Raw genomic sequence first — 26,105 nt, forward strand, 5'->3', positions numbered from 1 at the left:
TGAACTTTTTAAAATGTTGGCTTTTTTTCTTTCCATCAAGATTAAAAGATTTTTTTTTTGACTGATTTTTGAAATGTTATCATAAAATGTGTTTTAAAATCAAGAACGGGCTGGGAGTATGTTAGTACACACCTGTAATCCCAGTGACTCAGGAGTCTGAGACAGGAGAATCACAAGTTTAAGGCCACCCTCAGCAACTTAGCACTGGGCCCTTACCAACTTAGAGAAACCTTATCAAATTAGACAGGACTGAGGGAGGTAGCTCAGTAGTAAAATGCCTCTAGGTTCAATTCCCAAGAATCCTCACCCCCTATTGAAAAAAAAAGGAAGAAGAAGAAACCTTTGTTCCATTTTTATATTGAGAATGTTTGTGCTATTGATTTGAGTGATTTGTATAATAATAGCTGTATCAAGAGACTGTATTTGGGTTATACTTGATTTGAATTAATAATACTACTAGGAAGGCATCTAGTTTAGGATATTATTGCCTCTCAACAGCCATTAAATCAAGCCATGTTTCTTACATTTCAGTTTACTTTATGATATTAAAAATGACCAGAAAAATAAAACTTCAAAAATTATTATTATTATTACTTTAAATGTTTATTTATTTTTTAGTTGTAGTTGTACACAATACCTTTATTTATATGTGGTGCTGAGGATCAAACCCAGGGCCTCCTTGCAGAAGCTAGGCGAGCGCTCTACCACTGAGCCACAACTCCAGCCCCCAAAAATTATTTTGTAAAGCCATTATAAGAAATGTTTGTATTTATGGGCTCACTAGGCTTTAACTTTTTTAGTTTTTTTTTTTTTTTTTCAGGACGGGGATTGAACCCAGGGCATTCTACCATTGAGTTACATCCCTAACCCTTTTTATTTTTTTGAAACAGTACCTTCCTGAGTTATGTAGGCTGTCCTTGAACTTTTAATTCTTCTGCATCAGCTTCCCCTGAATCTCTGAAATTACAGGCATGAACCACCAAACCAGTAATTTAACCACTCTTTTACATTTTTTAGACCCTAATTTTTATATGTGAATGTTCTTGAAAGTTTGTACAGTAAATTTTAAAAAGTATTTCAGTATCACCTTTCAATCAAGCACTATATGAATTTTAGAAGTTGACCAACATTAAACTGAGTTATTTAGTGGCCTACATTTTATAGTGAAGTCCTTTCTCAAATCTCATTCTTCATCTTCCTCCTGATAGTGAATAATCGCCAAGACTCAGAAGCACTAGACAAATATTTGTGGTTAATGCGAACCTACCTTTCTCTGAGAATTGAGCACTATGTGTGTTTGATATAATGTTAAATATTTTAAGAGTTAGCTGAATATACATTTTCCCCCTCATTTAGAATTGAGCAGTGTTAAAGAAGGACAACATTGTCCTTAAAAATAAAAAGAAATGTGTTTTTTTTTTTTGTATGTTTTTGTAGATCACCAAGGAAACGGAGGTCCAGGTCAAGATCTGGTTCTCGCAAGCGTAAACATCGAAAGCGATCAAGGTCCCGCTCAAGAGAGAGGAAGAGGAAGTCATCACGTTCATACTCCAGTGAAAGGAGAGCCAGAGAAAGGGAGAAGGAACGACAAAAAAAGGGATTACCTCCAATTAGATCTAAAACATTAAGTGGTAAGTAACATACTTCTGTAAAACTTTGGTTTCAATACATTCAAAAAATAGTTATCTCCTGTAAGTTCTCTAAACCAAACTATATTTTGGACTAAAAAATTGAAAATGGGTTAGGTAAATGAATGATTATGTCCTAGGGTTTTTTGGTTTTTTTTTTAATGTGACAGAAAAAAAGGAAAAGTAGAGTCTACTCAAATACTAAGAGTGTTTAGAGTGGATTTTTTTTAAAATTTAATGCAAGTTAGGAAATATGACTTTAATGACACATAAAGCAGACCAGGTTAATATCTATAGCATAATGCAACTTCTCTTATCTACAGCATCCTAACCAACTGTGAACACCAGTTTTATAGAAGTAATTATTACATGAAGTATACACTTTGTATGTGTGTGTAAAATTTACTTATTAATTTTGCAGACCTAGGGCTTGAACCCAGGGACTTCCTCATGCTAGGCAAGTACTCTAGCATGGAGACATGCGCATAGCCCTACTTTGCTATAATTTTTAAACCATATTATAAACTTGCAGGTTAATTCTAGATGAGGAATTCCTATTGTACAGGCTGTTTCCCTCTTTATATGTTAATCTTTTGTGTATAATTAGAACAGATTTAGTAATGGTTGAGTTTGTTTTAGGAGCAGACTAGGGGACATTCATATAATAGGATTGTTAAGGTATAGCATAATAAAATGAATTACTGCCAAATTCTTCAAGGGCATTCTTATTGGGTTGTCACTTCTAAGGTGAACTAGTAGACTATAGATGGGCACAGAGGTATATAAAATGTAGCAAGTTATGATCATTTGTTAAGAAGTAAACATTAATCATGATACCTAATTTCTGAAGGTTTCCAAATTATTTCTGCATGAGGGATAGATAAATATTTGGTATAATGTGTGCTACTAGAGCATTATGAAATTGCAGGCCTAAAATTAAAGGCAGCAACACCCATCTTCTGATTAAGTTTTGGCAGTTCGAGTAGGTCTTGGCTATCTTCTGAGAATCTGGTTATGGGAGGTAGTATTAATTTAATATTGATATTTTATCTTCGTATGTGTCTCTTTGTTCCTTTGGGTGAGAGACTAAATGTAAAATTATTAAGTGCTGTCTGATAAAGGAATAACGTCCAAAATCGCTACTATGCCTCCTTGCATGGTTACCAGTAGAACATTCAGAATTACTCATTAACCAGTATGAAGGTAGAGCTACTATTTAGAGTCTCTTTCATTTAGTTCTCACTTACATTGTTGCTGTCACCATTACATAGCTGTTGACCGTGGAATCTATTTTCTTTTTTTAAAACTTATTATTTTTTAATTGACACCCAATGATTGTGCATATTTGTTGGGTACAATGTGACATTTCTATTCATGCATACAATATGTAATGATCATGTCAGGGTATTTAGCATATCCATCATCTCAGACAATTATTATTTCTTTGTACTGGGAACATTCTTTTGGCTATTTGAAATGTAATAAACTTTTGTGACTCTAGTCACCCTACTTTACTATAAAACACCAGACTTATTCCTCTTATCCAGCTGAACTGGGGATAGGGCTCAGTGGTAGAGCCCTTGCCTAGCATGCACGAAGCCCTGAGTGCAATCTCCAATACTGCAAAAAAGTAAAGGGAAAGAAGAAAAAAAGAAGAAAATCAACTTTTTTTGGAACCCAGTAATCAGCTTTTTTCTATGCATCTCTCCCATACCTTTCCAATCTCTGCTAACCCTTGAATCCTTATTCTAGTCTACTTCTATGAAATCATTTTTTTTAACTTCCATATCTGAGTGAGAAGATGTGGTGTTCTTTTTGTGTGTGTGTGCCCCCTTTATTTCTCTTATCACAGTCTTCTCCATTTTAATCCATGATCCTGCAAATGAGAGATTTCATTCCTTTTTATGGCTGAGTAATATGATGGAATCAATCAATCTATCTATGAATCATTTTTGTGGCACCAGAGATTAAACCTAAGTGCTTAACCATTGAGTCACATCCCCGGTCCTTTTTTATATTTTATTTAGAGACAGGGTCTTACTGAGTTGCTTAGGGCCTTGCTAAATTGCTGAGGCTGGCTTTGAACTCAAGGTCTACTTGCCTTAGCCTCCTAAGCCGCTGGGATTACAGGCATGTTCTACCATTCCTGGCATAAATTTAGGTTTTATTACTGTTATTTTCATGAGTAAAATATCATACAGTAAAAAATAAAATTAGAAAATATAGTAAAGAATATATCTCACATTGTTAACTGCAGAACTCTTTTTACTCTGAAACAATATCATATTCTTCTGATCAATATTCTCTCTACATATAATAAACTCATGAGGTTGTGTTTCCCTGTTATTGGTGCTTAGAGTAGATTTTAGAACACAAGATTTTTGAAAATAGTCCAAGAAATATGAAGCATCAACAAACAGTAACATTCCAGGAATCAAGTTGTCCTCTCCTTATTTAGTCAGTCTTCATAGCAATGACAAAAATCAATAACAACAATCTAGAGGAGGAAAAGGTTTTTTTTGGTTTCATTGGTTCATTTCATAGTTGGCCAACTCTATAGCTCTGGACCCTAGGTAAGGCAGAACATCATGGCAGAAGGGTTTGGAGAGAGCTCTGCATTCCAGGGACAAAATGTAAACCTTAAAGGCTCAACCCCAGTGACCTTCTTCTTCCAACCATATCTTGCTTGTCTACAATTAATGCCCAATTAATTCATGTTTGTGGACTAATCCAGTGATTAGGTCACATCCCTTATAATCTAATCGTTTCATCTGAAAATTCTTGGGTTGTCTCACACATGAACTTTTGGGAGATATGTTGTATCTACAACTTCTCATGGGGTCAGGGAGAATCATTTTTGCTTCTTAGAAAAAATTGTAGAAAGATTAAAAGAAAGAGCTAGGAAACATGAACAGAATTTGGGGATATTAAGACAGCTAGAAAATGCAAGACAGGAAGGAAGAGGAAGGAGCTAGTCAAATAACTTCATTAGTCTGCTAAAGGTTTGTGGTAGATTGAATAATGGGCCCCCAAAAGATATTTTACATCCAGTATTTCTGCAATTTGTAAAACATTTGCATTAGAAGGCAGGTAAGTTAGCTTTCTATCACTGTAACAAAATATAATAAGTAACCACCTCAGTAAGGAAAAGTTTTATTTTGATTTACAGTTTCAGAGGTTTTAGTCATGGTTGCTTGGTCCTGTTGTCATTCAGCCTGTGGTGGCACAGTGCATCATGGGAGGCTGTACAGGAGACCACTTCACATCATGGGTCTGGGAAGCAGAGAGAGAGAGAGGAAGGGGTTGAGGTCCCAGTATCACCTTCAAGGGAAAGCCCCCAGTGACCTATTTTTCCTTGTATTCGGTATCACCTTCTAAAAGTTTCACCATCTCCCAATAGTATCACTGCCTGTCAGCCAACTCTTTATTGGACATTTTGCATCCAAATTATAGCACACAATAAAAGAGACTTTGTAGTCCTTTTAAAACTGAAGCTCTAGGGGCTGGGGATGTGGCTCAAGTGGTAGCATGCTCGCTTGGCATGCGTGCAGGCCGGGTTCGATCCTCAGCACCACATACAAACAAAGATGTTATGTCTGCCGGAAACTAAAAAATAAACATTAAAAAATTCTCTCTCTCTCTGTCTCTCAAAAACAACAACAACAACAACAACAACAACAAAAAACCCCTAAAGCTCTAATTTAAAATTTTAAAAATATTAAGGATCATGAGATGGAAAGATTTTTTTGGTTAAGTATTATATATGTGTAGGATAATGCTACATGAGACAAAGAATAGCTAGCAGTGAAAGAACATTTATTAGTGTTCTGTGATAGCTAAATAATTTCTATGGCTTACTTAGGTCTGGAAGATGTTTGTGTTTTGAAAAGCCAGAGTGGAAGGACCCAATAATGATCTTGCCAACAATCGTACTCCAGTGTGAGGTTAAGTTGACCGCAGAATAGAGCCTGTCCTAGACCTGCCCTGTCAAGATCAAGGTAGTCAGAAAGCTGGAAACTTCATTTTTAAAATGACATTGACATAAGTCCGAAGTCAGTATATTAAAACTTAGTGTCAGCTGTAATATAAGTATCCTCAATAAAAGGTGGTATTCATGGAGGCAGAGTCCAGGTGAAAGTAGGCAGAGAGTCTACATTTTATTAAGGAAATAAAATGGTAACAAGGAGTTATAATTCAGTCGTCCCGCCCATGTCCCGCATAGGCAGTGGAATGGGATTCCCTCGGTGGAATGGGCTGGCTGAGAAATAAAAACTTAGAAAAAACTAGAACTCAGAAAGTAGTGTCAGAAGCGGGGCAGAATGGGCAAGCTGATCAGAGGGATCGAGCTTGTAGACTATGGCAAAATGGAGCCCATGCCTGCTTTATTTATATCGAGAAACATCAAAGGCCTTCCATAGAATGTTCTTTTTCACCAAAAAAGGTTAAAGGTGGGCTGCTCAGTTCCTAATTGGTTATGCCCATTTCCGGAGCTACTATGGGGGATCTTCCTAGTAAAGTGAAGATAAAGGTCACATGCATTGGGCAGTCCTTTGCAGTGGTATAGTTAGGTATAGTTCCCACGGCCAAACCTCACTCTCCCTGGCTTCGTGCCAAGAGAAGATCCTCATTTCTCGGATGGCTTCCTGAATAGTCTTTCCCCCATTTAATCTCTGTGCAGAGTCTTATTATTTCCTTAATGATAAAGTAGGTAGTATGGCTTTCAGATTTATTTGTTTGTAGGGAAGACATCCACTTATTCATTCTAATACTGAAGGATATTTGAAAGACTGGTAAGATTGTAATGGAAAGTGGTTTTAAAACTTTCTTGCACATTGTGGTCAGCTGGGGGAATTAAGATAAAAACAAAAACAAAACCTCCCATATTCTGGTGTAGCATGCCACATACCACTCACAGTCTCCTACAGCAGACACTGGTAAAATTGAGAACAGGTGACATGCAAGAGGTTGACACAGTGGAAATGTGACTGAATAGTTGGAATTGATTCGATCAAAAACATAACAGATATAAGTGTCCATTAATAAGTATTTTAAGTATATCATCATGAATTTTATCTGTCATTAATACTTTTTCCTCAAGTTACTTGAAAGAAGTAACTATATATCTTTGTGATTTAGGTCATTTTGTCTATTTTATTTCTTGACAGTATGTAGCACTACTCTCTGGGTTGGTCAGGTAGACAAGAAAGCGACACAGCAAGATTTAACCAATCTTTTTGAAGAGTTTGGACAAATTGAATCCATTAATGTAAGTACCAGCTTTTAAATGATAATTTGAATTTTAAAAGTCAAGCTTTTCACTCATTTAAAGAATCTACTTTAGTTCCTAGTTAAGCTTAGTAGTAGATTTTTTAGCAGTTTAGCACTGTATTTATTTAGTTTCGCAATACAGGTGATTGAACCCAGAAGTGCTATACTACTGAGGTACGTTCCTTTTTTTAAAATTTAAAACAGGGTTTCACTAAGTTACCAGGACTGACCTTGGGCTTGTTATCCTCCTGCATAAGCCTCCTGAATTGCTGGTATTACACCACCAGCACACCCAACTAGAACTTTTTTCTTAACATCAAATGTTTGAATTAGCAGGAACACTGTATGTGACCTAGTATTGTTTCCTCTCTCGTTTTTAAGATGAATATAAGAAACAGTCTCACAGAATAGTAATCACTCTCACATGGGCACTTGAGTGTAGTAGTTTACATGCTTCATGAATCATTCTTCAGATCTGTAACTAAGATTATTTTCCTATTGTTAAAACCTTTGTTCAGAAGTCTTGTTCAAAATAAAACAAATGTAGTTTTATCATCGATTGTTAAAAAATACAGATTTTATATTAAGGATGATACTTCCCCAAAATAAAACCCTTCACACATTCCTTAGTTAATCATTTGGAAAAGTTGAGAGTATCACTAGAAATAAATTATTTGCCTTCAAACATTTTGGCTATACAATATTATTTCCCTTTTATTTGGTAGTATTTTATATATGGAGATGCACATTTATTTTGTTTTAATAGTTCTTTATTTTGTACTCAAGAAATCTTAACATTCAATATTTAAGATTTCACATATGACTTAAAATGAAGCCAAATTAGGTTTTGAATTTTGTTTATTTTTAACTGAGTTAATTGTACATAAATAATATTAATAATACATAAACAAAATCAGTAAACAGAAGGACAGGGGAAATTAGTTGATTAACCTACAAAAATTGGTGTATTAGTTAGTAGTCAGTGTTCTGTTTCACTAAAACTGTAAAATCCAACATGAATTTCCATCCTTATACTCTAAAAAAAAAAATTTATTTTTTTTTAAATAGATGATTCCTCCCAGGGGTTGTGCTTATGTCTGTATGGTACATCGACAAGATGCATTTCGGGCTCTTCAGAAACTGAGTTCCGGATCATATAAAATCGGTTCCAAGGTTATTAAGGTGAGATTTGAAGGAGCAGGGGATGGGAGGGATTTTCAACTATTTTTTGGCGTTTTTTTTTTTTTTTTTTGAGGGTGTGGTGGGTACTGGGGGATTGAACTCAGGGACACTTGACCACTGAGCCACATCCCCAACCCTATTTTGTATTTTATTTAGAGATAGGGTCTCATGAGTTGCTTAGAGCCTTGCTTTTGCTGAGACTGGCTTTGAACTCATGATCCTGCCTGAGCTACTGGGATTACAGGCATATGCTGCTGCACCTGGCTGTATTCATTTTTTCTCCCATGGTGTACTGCCAGAGATTGAGCCCAGGGCTCAAGCCTGTGGAACATGCACTGAACCACTGAGCTACAGCCCTTAGCCTTGTTTTCATTTTAATGTTATAGGTACAGCTCATCAGAAACATTCCTTCAGTATTGTTGAGTTACAGAATTAGATATAGGTAAAATAAGTCCAGTAACCAAACATTAGTCAAATTATTCCTTAAAACCACACTTGTACAATTTTCTGAGTAAACAAGGGCACCATTTTATGAGCTTCCTTTCTGTTTATTTTATTTGCCATTTCATGGCAAAGTTATTTTTGTAAACTCAAGTATAGCTAGTCATTTTCTTTCTTGGTGTACAGGTTTTGTTTGAATTGTAGTAACTATCCTAATTATTGCTAATGTAAATTTGACCTTTTTATAGTGAAAACAATATTTGGATTGTCTCTGGAAATGTATTATTTTAGCGTTACAGTAGGAAGTGGAAATAAATCTCATACACACTATACTAATGCAGATTTAAATTAGCAAAACTAATTTTATTTGTATTTGTAGTATTAATATAAAGTTTTGAACTTTTTGCATTGTTGTTATAGTACACATAAGAGCTTCCTTTTTTTCCTCTCCCCATTCCCAATAGATTGCTTGGGCTTTAAATAAAGGTGTAAAAACAGAATACAAACAATTCTGGGATGTGGATCTTGGAGTTACATATATACCATGGGAAAAAGTTAAAGTGGATGATTTGGATGGTTTTGCAGAAGGAGGCATGATTGATCAGGAAACTGTAAATACTGGTAAGAACCCTAAGGCCATTTTTAAATCCTTTTTAAAAAATATTTGTTTTAATTGTAGATAGACACAATAACCTTTATTTTATTTTTATATGTTGCTGAGGATTGAACCCAGTACCTCACGTGTGCTAGGCGAGTGCTCTACCACTGAGCCACAACTCCAGCCCCCTAAGGCCATTTTATTATTTAAAAAGGTACATTTAGAAGGTTGTATTTGAAATGGGATTTGGGGTGATAGAATGATCTGTTCTATTTTATTTACTGAATTCATCTCCCAAAGAAGAGGGAAAAGAACACTGCTGTGTCCATTGTATATATTTAATGGGTCCTATTTCATAAGTCTTAAAAGCATAGTTAGAAAATTGTGGATTAGAAGTATATTGTAAATGTAGCATTCCTCATGTTTATCTTATTTTTTGACACTTGTGTACGTGGAAGGTTTTTTGACTAAACATTTTTAATTTTTTGAGTTCAGTGGGAACTGAGAGCTTAAAAGTCTTTGAGAAGCTCTCCAGATTATTTTGAATATTGTCCATGTTGGGAAGAGCATTAATAGAATTTGTGTTTGTGTGTGTGTGGGGGGTGGTACCGGGTATTGAATTCAGGGACACTAAACCACTGTGGCATGTCTCCAGCCCTATTTTGTATTTTCTTTAGTGACAGGCTTAGCACCTCACTTTTGCTGGTTGGATTTAAACTTGCAATTCTGTTGCCTCAGCCTCCCCAGTAATAGAGTCTTCGTCTAAAAAGCTGCAATTCACATTCATGCAATATAATAATACTTCTGGAGTACCTACATCATTTGGTCTGCTTTTTTTTAAAATTACCTTTTTTGTATTAAAAGATTTCAGTTATAAATTCACAAGATAATTAGCAGTTATATCCAGAAGGAAATATTAAATTGATATTTGGGAAAGAATTGAAATATTCTTTGTGACTTATTTCTTCACATTTTAGCTCTCATTAAAATTGGCTAATTTCCACAATATTTTTGTTCTTGGGCCAATGTAGATATTTTTATACAATTTCTTTCTGTTATTTTCTTGGTAGGAAATGTAGCTCAGTGATAGAGTATGTGCTTAGCCTGGATGAACGTCCTGAGTCCAATGTCAAGCAAGACCTTAGTTGTTTTCTTTGTTAGTCTCCCTTACCCCACCTCAGCTTCTTCTCCAGAACGTTCATTCTTTTAATAGAGACTTTGGTTCTTTTTTTTTTTTTTTTTTGTAAGTCCTAATTTTTGGAATGGAAATTATGACAGAGACTAATATACAAAAAATTATTACTGACATGAGGTATAGCACAGGGGTCACAGTTCATCGGTCAAATCCTGCCAGTGTGCTGTTCTGCACAAAAAATGTATTGAAATATAATAGTCTCACTTGGTTACCTATTTCATATGACTTGTTGTTTGCAATATTAGTTGAATGGTTGCAACAGGGAGCATATTGCCCACAGAGTCTGTGATACTTATATAGGAAGAGATTGCCAATCCATGTTATAATGGAAATAGATAATACATACAAAAAAAATACAAACTGTATAGTATTTGTGTCAATAAGTTATAAGAAAAAAAAGCAGAGAAGGAAGATAAGCATATGGGTGTTTAAGTATTACAGTTTTTAAGTGATTTGTAGGTCTGGTGGAGAGACAGTTATTTAAAGAGGTGAGACAGCCTCTGGGGGAGAATGTATTCAGTCAGAGGGAACATGAAGTGCAAGTCTATATTCAGAAATTTGGAGACTGGTATAGCTTTAGCAGAGCGGGTGAGGGAGGAGTATGAGATGAAGGCTAAGGGGTACAAAGGGGTAAATTCTTATTAATCTTATTTGATTTTTTAGTCTAAATGAGTTGGAGAACCTCAGGGGGACCCATAGGGCCTCTTTGTGCTATTTTTGCATAGTTGTATTTTCAGGAAGATTTTTCTGTATTGGGTTAATACTTCCTTTGTTGGTCTCTTCTTGTATCTTGTGATGAAAATATAGATAAGGCTGGTTCCTTGTATATCTAACATCCTTTGTGATATATTTCTATTATATCTCTTCTAAGTGTTATCTTTAAATGTCTTGTTTATCAAGCTTTTTTGGACTTCTTAGTATCTGGGCAAAAACCTAGAGTGCACCGAAGTTGTAGATGTTTTCTAAAGTTTACCAAGGTAGATGAAGGATTTAGATGTGATATAGATGTATAAATAGGAAAAATTGAAAAGTTGCACCTATCCAAAGGAAATTAATTTCAAATATTTTGTTTAGAATGGGAAACAGTGAAGAGCTCAGAACCCATTAAAGAGACGGTCCAGACAACTCAGAGTCCAACTCCAGTTGAAAAGGAGACAGTGGTCACAACCCAGGCAGAGGTTTTCCCTCCACCTGTTGCCATGTTGCAGGTTAGTACTGTGTGGTTGTTTTTCTTTTTCCTTCTTTTTAAAAAAATATATGTTGTTCTACATTTCTGTATTTACTTATGTATTCACTATTTACTTTATAAAAACTTGGAGGAAATTGTTCAAAGTAGGAAAGGTCTTGTCAGTAATGTTAGGCAAAGAATTTTTCTTTTAAATCTCTTTAGTCTTTTTAAAAGATTTTTTGCTGGTGCTGTGGTATCATTGTGCCAAACAAGAAGTTTAAAAAAGGTAAATGTGGAAAATATTGCCTCTGCAAACTTGCATGATTGTTTTCTTTGTTTAATGAGTTCTGGCTCTGAGACATGCACTATTTTAGGAACCTGGGGTTAGAGTAACACATTAGTGAGGGGGAAAAAAAATCCTGCTTTCATTTTCAATAGGGAAGAGAGAATGTAAAATATGAGAGAGATGCTATGGAAGGGTAAAGATAGTCTGAAACTGGTTGGGAGTGTCTGGGTAGGTCCTTATAATTTTAAATACAATGGCCAGGTTAGACCTAGTTGAGAATCTTAACATTTGAGCAACAAAGGTACTAAGGGAATTAATCATATGGATATCTGAGGAGGAGCCCACTAGGTAAAGGGAACCACCAATTGGAAGGCTGTATGCCAGGAACATACTTGGTGTGTTCCAGGTGCCGTGAAACTGTAAGTGGCTAAAGTAAGGCCAGTGAGAGGCAGGTTAGCGACAGTAAACCTCTCTAAGGTCTTTGGTTGTCATTCTGAATGAGATGAACCATTGGAGGATTTTGAGCAGAGGAATGACTTGATCTGACGTGATAGTTTTAAAGGAATGTGCTGACTACTATTTTGAAAATAGGCTATAATGAGCATTGATAATAGCAGCGAGTCCAGTTAAAAACCAATATAGCAATAAAGGTGAGATATGATGGTTTACTCCAAATAGCATGCTAGTTGTGGCAGTAATCAGAATTGGATAAATATTAGACATGCTTTGAAGTTATGATCAATGGGACTTCTAGAAGTATTTAATATGGATTTGTGAGAAAAAGCAGAGAAAAAGGATTTTTTTTTTCCTGGTCTAAGATATTAGAAAGATGGATTTACCATTAATAAGAATGGAAAAGACTGCCAGAAGAGTTCTTTTGGGAAGCACAGTTGGGAGTTTGTTGTTTTGTATGTGCATATTAAGTATGAAGTATCTTTTAGACAGTGAACTTGAGATGTTGAATAGACAGTTGATACAGTGGGAAATTTAGGTAAAGCTATGCAGCAGGTAAATTTTTATGAAATTTTGTACCTAAGATGCGTAAAGGATATTCATGTTGGGATAAGAAGATAAATGTAAGAGAAATTTGAGCCATTCTAAAGCTGTTATTTCATGTTTTCTAATGGTGTGTTGTGACATTGGTAGGTATTATCTAGGCTTAATAGGAGATTAGTAGGCAGTTGAAAATTAATCCTAATATTCAAGTATTCAACCAGGCATCCATTATTTTACATCATTTGAATATAAGAAAGATTTCACAATCTCCAAGTAAATTATCTATTGTGTTTTATTGCCTTGCTTTTACCATAATAAGTATACTCATTGACAAAATTGTGGGGGTTGGTAATGATATTTGGTTGCTTTCCTAAAAGTCTACACATACATGTAAAATTTACCTTTAGCTATCCCAAGATGTGATCATTGCAAGTGAATAAACTGATAAGTGGCTTTTTTTAAAATTCCTATCCACTAAAGATTCCAGTAGCACCAGCGGTGCCTACAGTTAGTTTAGTTCCACCAGCATTTCCTGTGTCCATGCCAGTTCCGCCTCCTGGATTCAGCCCAATACCTCCACCACCTTTTCTGCGAGCAAGTTTTAACCCTTCACAACCACCTCCTGGTAAGAAATTTTCACATTATTATTTTGTGTTGCTGAGGATTGAAACCGGGCCTTTGTGCATGCAAAGCAAACACTCTACTCACCTTATTATTTGAAGTGTATTTAGAATATCATCAAAGTTGTTCTTTTTCCAGGCTTAAATGTCAAGGAGCCAGTGGTTCTTAGACCTTAGCATACCAGATTTTGTTCCTCTAAGTTTGTAGATGGGCCAGAGTGTTTTCATTACTAATTTGTGCTCAGAAGGCACATTTCTGGAAGAAGCACTGACAGAGAAAAAGGAATTCCTTTAAAATAATTGAAGATAACAACACTTAATGTAAAACTTTTGGTACTGGGGATCAACCAAGGAGTTCTTAACCATTGAGCCACATCCCAGACTGTTAATTTTTTGTTTTGAAATAGGGTCTTGGTAAGTTGTTCTCTAAATTGCTGAGGCTGGCTTTGAACTTGCAATCCTCCTGCCTTAGCCTTCCAAATAACTGGGATTACAGGCATACACCACCTTGCCCAGCTGAAAGTTATTTATAATTGTTATTTTTTGATCAGAAAGTTTGCACAAAATTCTGTAGATTGTTCCATTATATTAGAAATTATATTTTAAAATGCTGATTGAACTTGGAATATTTTTGTTGGCCTAATAAATTGTTGATAAGCAAAAGTGCCCAAATCAGTGCTTTTATGTTAAAACTATAAATTACTTAACACACATCTTTTTTTTTTTTTTAATTTTATTTTTTAGTTGTAATGGACACAATATCTTTGTTTTATTTTTATGTGGTGCTGAGGATCAAACCCAAGGCCTTGCATGTGCTGGGCGAGTGATCTACTACTGAGCCACAACCCCAGCCCTTAACACACATCTTAACAATTAAGTATATGTAATTGCTTTATAAAGCTTATAGAGCTTTTATTAGACCATGGAAAGTTAAAGGAATGAGGGAGAGATACAGGAATCAAGTGATTTAGGTATTGTTTCTCAAAATAGTTTTTAGCTTCATAAATTATTTGCACATTAAAAGAAGTACTTTGTTTTCTTTGATTTATATTCTTAACCATTGGATATAGTTCTTAAAAATGGTCAACAAGAGTAGAAAGTAAATTAATGTTGGACGTGGTGGCACACACTTGTAATCCCTGTGGTTCTGGAGGCTGAGACAGGAGGATTGTGAGTTCAAAGCCAGCCTCAGCAACAGTGGGATGCTAAGCAGCTCAGTGAGACCCTGTCTCTAAATAAAATACAGAATAGGGCTGGGGATGTGGCTCACTGGTTGAGTGCCCCTGAATTCAATCCCCGGTGGGGCCCCCCCGCCCCCCTCCCATGCCCCAAAAAAGTAAATTAATCTTCATAGAATGCTTTATTTTTCAGGTTAATATAAAAAATTTAATTGCTGTTTAATATATAATGTAAAATTGAAAGATTTTTTTAATACTTATTTTTTAGTTGTGGTTAAACAAAGTACCTTTATTTTATTTATTTATTTGTATGTGGTGCTGAGAATCGACCCCAGGTCTTCAAATATGCTAAGGTTAAAGCTCTACCACTGAGCCACAACCCCAGCTCCTAAAATGGACAGATTTTAATAAGAATTTTATCTTTAATATTTTAAATGTTGAAAAATCTTTCCTGTTACTGAGCATGGTGGCACATTCCTGTGATTCCAGCAACTTGGGAGGCCGAGGCAGGGAGATCACAAGTTCTGGGATGGCCTTGGCTGAACCCTGTCCCAATATAAAGAAAATCAGAAGGGCTATGGATTTAGCTCAGTGGTAGGATGCTCCTTATTTCAATCCTCCAGTATCACAAAAAAAGAAAGAAAGAAATTACTCTTTTCCATTATTTTCTGTATTCATTTGAAAATGAAAATTTCTGAAGCTATTGTGAAATTATACTTTTAATAATTATGCCACATAGACTTGGTAAATTATTTTCCATCATTGAATTTGTTGATAATATCTTTATTTTTATCACTGTTTTCTAATTAAGTTTACTGGTGGCTTGGTTTAAAATAAAAAATGCAAAGAATCAGATTCATAGCATGATCATTTGATCTTTAAAATAATAAAAAAGGCAGTATTAAAATGAAAACTTATTCTAGTCCTCAAAACATATAGTGTCTCTAAGATTAATGAAAATATTTTGATCTAATGGGTAAACAGCATATGTATCAAAGAACTAAAATGGTGTGTCTCATAGATGACATTGCATATAATGTGATCAGTAGTTTGAAATGTGTTTCACTGTCCCCATGCACACTCTGTGCTTAATGTAAATAGGTTAGCTGACTTGAATTAATCATTGGTTTTATAGCAGCACAGAGTGTGTCTCAGGACTTGAATGAGTAAATACATAAATGTGTTTATGATCAGTATCTCCCTGCTTAATCCTAATTTAGGATTTAATAAAGTACATGCTTTACATAAATGTCATTTAAAAAATAGAAAATATATGCACAAATATGAGGGCATAGTAATAAACAGTGGAATTTTGCTGGATGTGGTCGTGTGCACCTGTAGTGCCAACTGCCCAGGAAGCTGAGGCTTGATGGATCACTTTAGCACAGGAGTTCAAGGTCAACCTGGGCAACACAATGGGATCCCCATCTCTATAAAAGAGAAGAATGTGGAATTTCATTTATAGCTATTGAAATCTCTGATTTGAAACAAATACTTTTTCTTTTACTGTTTTATTTTTGGTCTTTTTTTTTCCTCCTATGTAGGTTTCATGCCCCCTCCAGTTCCCCCGCCTGTTGTACCACCCCCTGCAATTCCACCAGTAGTACCAACATGTGAGTTTTCTACTTAGAATTTTCTTTATTTCCAATAGTATCAAGTGTATTGGTTCTAATTCCTGTGAATTTATTTTTTTAATGAAAGTTTTCAAACAAATGTATTTGTTAGATGATTTCTAAAAATTAACAGTATTATGGCAATTTTTATATTTGCTCAGTTGTCTCAAAGTGTTTTTCTGTAATTGAGTTTAGTAGTCAGAAAGTCAAAATTCAAAGAAGATCCCCCCATCATATTTGTGGTTTTTGTTTGCTTTATTAAATGTCTTAATCTAAAGCAGATTCACCTAAACTCTGCTTCCATTTCATTATTCTTCATGACATGTTGAAGAAACAGTTCAGTTTTTACCCCCCATCATGTTTGTGCTTTTTGTTTGCTTTATTAAATGTCTTAATCTAGAGCAGATTCACCTAAACTCTCCTTCCATTTCATTATTCTTCATGACATGTTGAAGAAACAGTTCAGTTTTTATATATATACAAGATCCCAAATAATGGATTAGAATTTTTGCATCTTTGTGGTATTAAATTTTTTCCTGTGTCTCTACATTTCTTATGCAATGGAAGTGAGCACTAAAGATTTAGATCCTAGTTTAGCTTTTTTCACAAATGCCTTAAACTTGGCATGACATCACATCAGAAGTCATGTAGCATCTTATCTTTTTACCTTGTGGTTTACTTTGTTTTTTAGAGCAGTTTTAGGTTCATGGTAAAATTGAGCCAAAGGTACAGAAATTTCCTATATACTCGAACTCTTGACATGCCTAGCCTCTCCAGAATGGTGTACAGTTATGCTGATGAACCCACATTGAGACATGATTACAGAAAAAGTTCATAGTTTACATTAGGGTTAGCCTTTGGTGTATTTTCCACTTTTAATGATGTTATGATGGATCAGAACATTCAGGTAGTGGAACTTGGTCATTTGAAACATTTCCCTTCAAGTTTTTATATGATGGTTTCATCCATTAGCCATTGTTGCTTGAATTATTTGCCATTAATTGCAAAGTTGTATCTTTTAAAATCTAGAATTCCTTCTACATTCCTTAACTAGAGTTTTTTCAATTTAAAGAAAAAACAAATTATTTCTCATCAGCTAATGGTACTTGTTTAGTCTGGGCAGGAAAGTCAGGGTAGATGTGAAATCTTATCTTTAATTTCCATCTTTCAGTATGATGTTTTAGTTCTAGGGAGCATTCCTGTGATAACCAATAACTGAGGCAGGGAGGATTTCTTATCTCTCTCCTCTTCCTCTCCCTTGTCCTCCCTTCTTCCTTTTTTTTGATTGCTTTCTCGGTGTTTATGGATTAAAAGACTTTCTTCCAATCACTTGCATTTATTGTTCTTCATGAAGTTCAGATTGCTTCATCTTTGAACAATTTGGAGAACCTATGTGTTGCTTCTTTGTTAAGATGATTGCATTAGTTTGTCAAGACTTCTTAGCCTTTTTTTGGCCCATTGTGTCCCTGACTGATTTTGTGTTTTTCCTGCTCTAGTTCAAGAATCCATCATTTCTCCAAATGGGATATAGTATTTAGAGGTCACAATTGGGGTATAAGATTTTCATTTTGCTTTTGCGATTTCTTTGGGCATAGGAATTTTCAGTATATAAAACTAGACAATACATGTTTTGAAAAGGAAAAAAAATATGAACATACACTGTAAAACAAATTTGACTTTATAGAACTTTTTTTTACTTAGCTACTTTGATTTTTAAATTTATATTCTACTGAAAACATTAATTTGATTACTTATTTTCATTCTTATAATTAAAACCTGCACACCCAGTACACAGTAGTTTTTTGTGAAAAGGCCAGTATTAGTGCTAACAAGCATTCTGGATGAAACTTAACATTTCTGCACTGATATCTTTATCCTCAGAATATGTATTTATTGAAAATGTATAATCAAGTTGCCCTTAACCTTCAGTCACCTGAAAACATAATTTGCTCTTTGTAGTAGTGGCACCAGCTTCATGTGTGAATTTTTCATTTTTTTGACATTTTCATAGAATAAGCACCCCAGCCTACCTGGTTTTCTTTACTAGAATAAACATTTCAAAAGGAAAACAAGAACTGAAATGTAAATCATTTCAGACATTTATTACCTTTAATTCGTTAGTCTTTTTTCCTATTTTTGGACATTTCAGAAATGTTAAATATGCACTTTTATTCATTTTTATTGCTTTCATGTGTTTTCCCTGTAGCTATTCTTTAATCTTCTAAACAAACCTTTAGTAATTTGGGTCAAGCTTATATGTCAAAAATTAGACCTGAAAAGGCCCATATTACAAGAGAATATATATGCTAAATAGAGATCTTAACTTTGGATATCTAATGCATTTTCTTAATATTCTTTTTTGTTTGTTCTTGTGTATACATGACAATAGAGTGTACTTTGTCATACTATACCTACATGGAGTATAACTTCCCATTTTTGTGGTTGTACATGATGTTGAGTTTCACCTGTCTTGTATTCGTATATAAACATAGGAATGTTCTGTCCCGTTCATTCTACTGTCTTCCCTAGTCCCATTACCCTCTCTTCCCTTCATTTCCTTTTGTCTAATCCAGTATTTTCTTAGGATTCTTTCTTTTTTTTTTTTAAAGAGAGAGTGGGGGGGAGAGAGAGAGAGAGAATTTTTTAATATTTTATTTTTTAATTCTCGGCGGACACAACATCTTTGTATGTGGTGCTGAGGATCGAACCTGGGCCGCACACATGCCAGGCGAGCGTGCTACCACTTGAGCCACATCCCCAGCCCCTTCTTAGGATTCTTAAATGAATTCTTCTTTTAGTGTTTAGGCCACATTAGAATCTTTCCTTTTTAATATTCTTGGTTAATTAGGAATAATTATTTATTTCAGAAAATTAGACTAAGTGTTCAGAAGTTATTTCTGAATTCATACAAATTACGCTAAATCCTGCCTCCTAATTATTCCTAGTTTATTAGTTTGGAAAATCAGGAATTGATTAATAGAAAGAAGTTCTGGTGTGCTCCAGATTGCTTGCACACTCTGTCTCATTTTTAATACTTCCTGTTGCCTGATCATAGGGGTTTTAATCTGTATTTTACTGCTCTCTTATGTGCTAACAGTTTGTCCTGGTAACTCTAGAGTCAAATGTGAGGAAAAATATTTCCTAAGATCTCCAAATATGATTTGAAAATCATAGTTGTGTAGTTAACATTCCTCTAGTTCTGCTTTTTAACATATAGATGACGTTTGGTCTTGAGAATTTTTCTATCAGTTCTTTAAAACATGGTTTCAATAGCTTTGTATTTGTAGTCCATCTCATCTGTATTTCTAATTTCATTTGAAAAAAGGTAGTGAATGTAAGAATGTACCTTGTAGGTTCAAGGAGAATGGGCAGATTTTCATTCTGATGCTAATCATTTAGTCTGTGCTAATCATTTCTGTATATTTTGCTTTTCTGGCTAGTGTCTTTGGAAAAGTAATTTTTTGTATTTCTGGAATTTTCTTTAGTCCTGGTTCTTGCTTTACTAAACACTTCTGTTAAAAAAAATACTTCTTATACCTGTTGGTGTTCCCTATTTTTAAAAGTAAAGTTTTGTAAATATGCCTTAGTCTCTTCATGATAACTTATTGGTCCTTTTGAGCATTATTTATTATATAATGTCCTTAGTAATAAAGATGCCATAAAGTGAATCATTCAAGCAGCCAGAAAATATGAATTCATTAGCTAATAAATCTGAGATACATTTTTCTCTCTTTAAACAGCCTTAGTGCAACCGCCACTGTCCATGACCCCTGAAGCTGTGAAGGATGTTGGATTTGGTAGTCTTGTTTTACCAGGTGGTCCAGTTGCCAGCAGTCTTGCTACTTCTGCTCTACCAGCTGGAAATGTTTTTAATCCTCCACCTAAACAAGCAGAGCCTGAAGAAAAAGTACCTCATCTTTTAGAACACCAGATTTCTTCTGGTGAAAACAGCAGATCAGGTAAAAAATAAATAAAATAAATCTCTAGAAATGCTATTAAATCTCATAGCATTTCTTTATGTATTGATATTTAATTCTGGGGTGGCATGCATTTGCACAGATGTTGAAATATTGTAATTTTCAGAGAGAGAGAGAGAGACATCACTATACCTAGCGACTTTGATTTTTTAAATGACATTTTACTCAGAATAATGTAGATTTCGGTTCCCTTGCACCTTTTTGGCCTGCCTCAGTGGATTATTATGAAAATAAAGCTGCACAGAACCTGTATGTTTATAAGAAAATGAAATGAGCAAGTATTAGGTATGAATAACTTCTACCAATCCTAGATATTATCCAGTTAGATCTGGATGATAAATACGGTGTTTGAAAGCATTTAAGTTCTTTTGTTATGGCCCTGCTATTGGTATATTAAAAATTATGTTTTAAAAAGGCTTTCCATTAAAGGTAAGTGAATCAGTGTAAAGTTTTATAGAACAGTCCCACTTAAGTTTTAATATTTAAATTTCACTTTGTATAATTTTAATAATTAAAAAAAATTTTAACATGTATTTTTTAGTTGTAGTTAGACACAATACCTTTATTTATTTTTATGTGGTGCTAAGGATTGAACTCAGGGCCTTGCACGTGCTAGGCGAGCTCTCTACCTCTAAGCCAAAACCCCAGCCCCAATTTTAATAATTTAAACTCAATTTTTATTTAGTGTTTAGTATAGCTTGATTTTTGCGGATACAAGTAACTGATTAACTCCAGCTAATTACTGGAAATTATAGCATTAATAATTTATAAGTGAAGTTTCCTTTTCATGCCAGAATAACTATTATTTTGAATTATTTCTCTTCTTTCCGCTTTTAGTGATTCCGAATGATATTTCAAGTAATGCTGCAATTTTAGGAGCGCAGCCGCCTAATGTGACAAGCAATTCTGGAATTTTGGGAGTCCAAAGACCAAATGTATCAAGTAACTCTGAAATTCTTGGAGTCCGACCATCTAATGTTTCCAGTAGTTCTGGGATTATTGGAGCTCAACCACCAAATATTCTAAATAACTCTGGAATTTTGGGAATACAGCCACCGAATGTGTCAAATAGTTCTGGACTTTTGGGAGTGCTACCCCCAAATATGCCGAATAATTCTGGACTTGTAGGAGTACAGCCACCAAATGTCACAAACACTTCTGGACTTTTGGGAACACAGCCACCTGCTGGACCTCAAAATTTACCCCCTTTAAATATCCCAAGTCAAAGGATGCCTGCAATGCCAATATTAGACATTCGTCCAGGACTAATACCACAGGCCCCTGGACCAAGATTCCCTTTAATACAACCTGGAATTCCACCCCAACGTGGAATCCCTCCCCCATCGGTACTTGATTCAGCTCTTCATCCACCACCCCGTGGACCTTTTCCTCCAGGAGATATTTTTAGTCAGCCAGAAAGACCTTTTCTAGCTCCTGGAAGACAAAGTGTAGAAAATGTTATTAACCCAGAAAAAAGGATACCGCTTGGGAGTGATAACATTCAACAGGAAGGAGATAGAGATTACCGGTTTCCTCCCATAGAAACCAGGGAGAGCATTAGTAGACCTCCCCCAGTGGATGTTAGGGATGTGGTTGGGCGGCCTATAGATCCAAGAGAAGGTCCTGGAAGGCCTCCATTAGACGGTAGGGATCATTTTGGAAGACCTCCTGTAGATATCAGAGAGAATCTTGTGAGGCCAGGTATAGATCATCTTGGTCGAAGAGACCACTTTGGCTTTACTCCAGAGAAGCCCTGGGGGCATAGAGGAGATTTTGATGAGAGAGAGCACCGGGTTCTCCCTGTCTATGGTGGTCCAAAAGGATTACATGATGAAAGAGGTAGATTTCGGGCTGGAAGCTACCGATTTGATCCTAGAAGTGGTCCTTGGAACAGAGGATTTGGACAAGAAGTTCACAGAGATTTTGATGACCGCAGAAGACCCTGGGAAAGGCAGAGGGATAGGGATGACAGAGATTTTGATTTCTGCAGAGAAATGAATGGAAATCGTCTTGGACGAGATAGAATTCAAAACACTTGGGTCCCCCCTCCTCACGCTCGGGTTTTTGATTATTTTGAAGGGGCCACTTCTCAACGAAAAGGTGATAATGTGCCTCAGGTTAATGGTGAAAATACAGAGAGACATGCTCAACCACCGCCTTTACCAGTACAGAATGATCCTGAACTTTATGAAAAACTGACGTCTTCAAGTGACATAAACAAGGAGAAGAGTGACACAGTTGCTGATATAGAAAGTGAACCAGTGGTGGTAGAAAGCACAGAAACTGAGGGGACATAATCATCACTCAGTAGGTAAAAGATACCTTTTGTAAAGTTGTCATCTCTCTGTAATAGATTAATGGCTGACTGGACCATAGTTGTTCACTTTTGTCTGCCAGAATTAAGTTAATCTGATGTTCATGTTCACCTTTCTCTTAAAATAATTGTACAACTGACTTGTATAGACATTGTTCTTAATATGAACATGATAGGTAAACTTTTTTTTTTATTTTTCTGATAAAATATAAATGTTGCCCCAGATTCTTTTAACGTCAAGGAAACGAATAACAGCTTGTCAGAGACTTCCTATGGAAGAAAGAATTTTTTAGATACTATCAGTAAGTTGGATATGGTAATAGATATATTTCAAAATAGCAAGTGGTGGTATATCTTATCCATATCTCTAGGCTGCTGCAGCATTTTAAGGTAGTAGACAAAGCTGTGATATTTTATGCAAAGACTGGCTCTAGATATTTGAGGAGCATACTACAGAGATTTTAAAAAGTGATTTTGTAAAATCTACACTATGGTCTCTGTTACTCCAAAGTAAGTGTGTGTGATTTGTTCCTCATACTGCAGTGAGTAAAAGAAAAAAAAAAAAGAAGTAAACAACAACATAAATATTAAAGTACGTTTCAATGTTGGGTGAATTTTGTTTTTAGATGCCAATAAAACTTATTTGTTTGATAACAGTGTTCTAGGAATTGTATTTTTTTAACCTACAAATTCTTAAGACTCTGAATCATTAGAAGCATGTGCTTAGTTGTGAAAATTTTCTATTATTCTTATAACAACACAAAGAACTGTGTGGTAGAAAAAGCATTTACTTTGTTATTAAAATCATGCAGTCTCATATAGTATGTATGCAACATCCGTGTATGTTTACTGTGTAAGTCATAGTTTTTTTCTTTTTCTCTGTATGTTGGTCTTCATGTACATACAGAGAAAGTGAAGAAGAGTTTAGGTAATGAAATGTTCTTTAAAATCTGATAGAAAATTGGAAAAGTTTGGCAAATTTGCTCATAGTTACAGCTTATTGTTTTTAGTCTTTGTGAAGATAAAATAAGAAGTATTATAAAGAAATACAGTGGCAGGGTGGCAGTTCTTTTTTAACATAGCTAAGTGAAGCCAGATTTAGCTTGGAGCCATATTTCACATAAATGCTTGCATTGCTTTGTTTCACACTGTATTTGGTATTCTGCATAGTTTAGTAGTAGCACTAAAGACTTTCTTAATTCATGTGCCTGACATGAATTACTTAATTGAACTATATATATATATATGTAGATAGATAGATAGATAGATATAGTGGTGTTGGTGGACTTTTAAGATACTAATTTGTGTACCAAGAACAAAGTGTCCATCATATGTTTGGTAGGCTCTGGGTAACACTTTTGGGATTAGCCTCCCAGGTAAACTGAACAGGAGAAAAATTTGGGGTTGGTTTCCTGTTTGGTTTTGCTTTTATGTTTCATTTATTTGCTGTTTATATTCTTTTGGGTTTTTCATATACAGTATATACATATTAAAAACCCCTTTGATGTTTTTTAGTTTTTAATGGAAGGCTTTCATTTGGTTCTATGAATAGTCATTTTCTTTGCTGTGCATTTTGAACAACTCACTATTTGCTTATCAAAAGTACTTAAGATATGTTTGTCAAGCCTTCAAAAATGATAGAGCACACCAGCCATTAAAATTGGATTGGTTTTCCTTACCTCTGATCATCTAGAGATGCATAAGATAACTTTAAGATTTCTGGCCAAAAATAAAATCTCTTTTTTACAAGGTGTTTTGACTACAGATAGTACATTATCTATTTTACTTTCTGAAAAAGTAGGTGAGAGTAGAAATGTTTAAATACTGTTTACTTTGTTTATTTCCATGGTAATTAAGTGAATAATTTGGAGTTAGTTTGAGATAATTTTCTTAGGGTAATGAGGAAGAACTACGACATTGGTGCAAAGTTTTAATGTTAGAAAACATTGGCCTGGTCCTTAAGGAAATAATATTGAGTGGAATTTCTTTTCAACTACTTTAGTTGCATTTACCATGATTAAAATTAAGTGACATTGAGTTGAATTAAGTAATTATGAAAAATGTGAAGCTTCCTAGTGTTTATGGATCCCAGACTTTTCATCACTGTTACACCTCCATGTGGGAACTTGAAAACAAAATAAGTTCAAGTGTTAAGCTGGTTTGAAGGTTCTGAAGGTGAAAGTTACCTAATCAGTTGGCAGTACTATATCTTGAAACCAACCTAGGAAATGTTTGAAAATGCTCTTTTTAAATAGCTAGAAGGAAATTATGATCTGCTTCTTTTGCTCACAGTTCTTTCACAAGAATGCTAACTATTAGAAGTATGTTAGGAGTAACATAGCTGTTTTAATAACAGTGGTTTCAGGTGCTGCAGGAAGTAACTACTTTAGACCCTGAATTATGTAGTGGTGGTTTGTTCTGTGCTGGGGATGAGACTAGGGTTTGTGCCTGCTAACCTTGCATTCTAGCACTGAGCAACGCCCCTAGCCCCACATAGCATTTTAATATGTGACATGTTAGAGTGATGTGACTTTGTCAGTATTAGTAAACCAAGTCAGTAGTTCTAAAATATTTTAATGTCTCTAAACATTTCGTTAAACATGGGCTTCTCTACTTAGCTTAAATGTATATACTGTATTTGATCTTTCATACTGTAAATAGAAATAGCAGTGTTGTCTTTATCTGCATCATATTATGGGTACATGCTGTGTTCTAATTTTGTTTCAATATGGGGGTGGAGAAATACTTTGAAAGATAGAAGTAGTATGAAATTATTCCTTTAAAACTTTGAAAGTGGCCTGATATATTTCATTGATAAAATCTATTTATTATTTAAGCGATTGTATTCTTACCAAAGCAGTGAATTTAGTCACTTCATTAAATTTGCCATTTTTACTTTTATATAAAAGGTTATATTTTATAGAACCACACATTTAGAACTTTTTTGAGGGCAGTGGTTTTACATTTAAAAAGAAGCTACCTTTTTTAATTTGGAAAAGTGTTTTGTATTTCATTGGAAGCACCATTTAGAAACAGAAATTGCTTTTGATAAGACATGCCAGTAGTTGTAAAATACATCACTAATTCAAAGATGTTGAAGTGTAAAAGGAATGATGGTATCAAATAAATCTAATTTATTATTGAAATAGACATTCAGTTTAGTGAGAATGTATGAGTATTACTATTATTAAATGAATTTGGGTAAATTTCCTACCCATTTAAACTTTCATACACTCATCCATACTATTAAGTGATTCAGAGAATATTTTAGTGTTTTTCCTCACTGCATGAATTTTAGATGGGTACAGCCTTGAATGACAGGAAATTTTATATTCAATTAAAACTAATTGGATATACCTTGTGTGCCTTCATATTAGAAGAGTAGTATTTATTGGGTGCTATATTAAAAGTGTTTTAATTGACTTTCAAAGAAAAAAGACTAACATTTTTCTCTTTTTAAATATTTTATCTGCCTATTACAGAAAGGAGAACAAGTACCCATTCACTGTTAAGATAGGAAAAATAAAACATTGAATTATCTTTTGTTTTTAAAAGGACACAATACTTTTATTTAGTTTTTATGTGACACTGAGGATTGAACCCAGTGCTTCACAAGTGCTAGGCAAGTGCTCTACTACTGA

The 26,105-nt window shown here is 34.7% G+C and overlaps 1 protein-coding gene across 7 annotated transcripts in view; it reads left to right on the forward strand.

The window, feature by feature from the left end:
- Positions 1-26,105, forward strand: part of Scaf8 (SR-related CTD associated factor 8) — a 201,798-nt gene that overhangs the window by 64,958 nt on the left and 110,735 nt on the right. For 4 of the 7 annotated variants that reach the window (XR_006854475.2, XR_006854476.2, XR_006854477.2 and 1 more), the window contains exons 13-21: positions 1,438-1,631; positions 6,794-6,894; positions 7,965-8,078; positions 8,984-9,140; positions 11,387-11,520; positions 13,243-13,387; positions 16,105-16,173; positions 19,914-20,132; positions 20,988-22,461. Coding sequence is in view for 4 of the 7 variants with exons in the window: in XM_058583194.1 (XP_058439177.1) it covers positions 1,438-1,631; positions 6,794-6,894; positions 7,965-8,078; positions 8,984-9,140; positions 11,387-11,520; positions 13,243-13,387; positions 16,105-16,173; positions 19,914-20,132; positions 20,988-22,447 (2,593 nt within the window). In the remaining 3 variants the exon portion in view is untranslated. Of the gene's footprint in view, positions 1-1,437; positions 1,632-6,793; positions 6,895-7,964; positions 8,079-8,983; positions 9,141-11,386; positions 11,521-13,242; positions 13,388-16,104; positions 16,174-19,913; positions 20,133-20,987; positions 23,119-26,105 lie in introns of those variants that run through there. The other 3 variants (XM_046456576.2, XM_046456577.1, XM_058583193.1) reach the window with 1 other exon arrangement.

Source organism: Marmota monax, unplaced genomic scaffold, assembly GCF_021218885.2.
Source record: "Marmota monax isolate L192 unplaced genomic scaffold, Marmota_monax_Labrador192_F-V1.1 WCK01_AAM20220418_F8-fsc00164, whole genome shotgun sequence".
NCBI classification, from domain to species: domain Eukaryota; kingdom Metazoa; phylum Chordata; class Mammalia; order Rodentia; family Sciuridae; genus Marmota; species Marmota monax.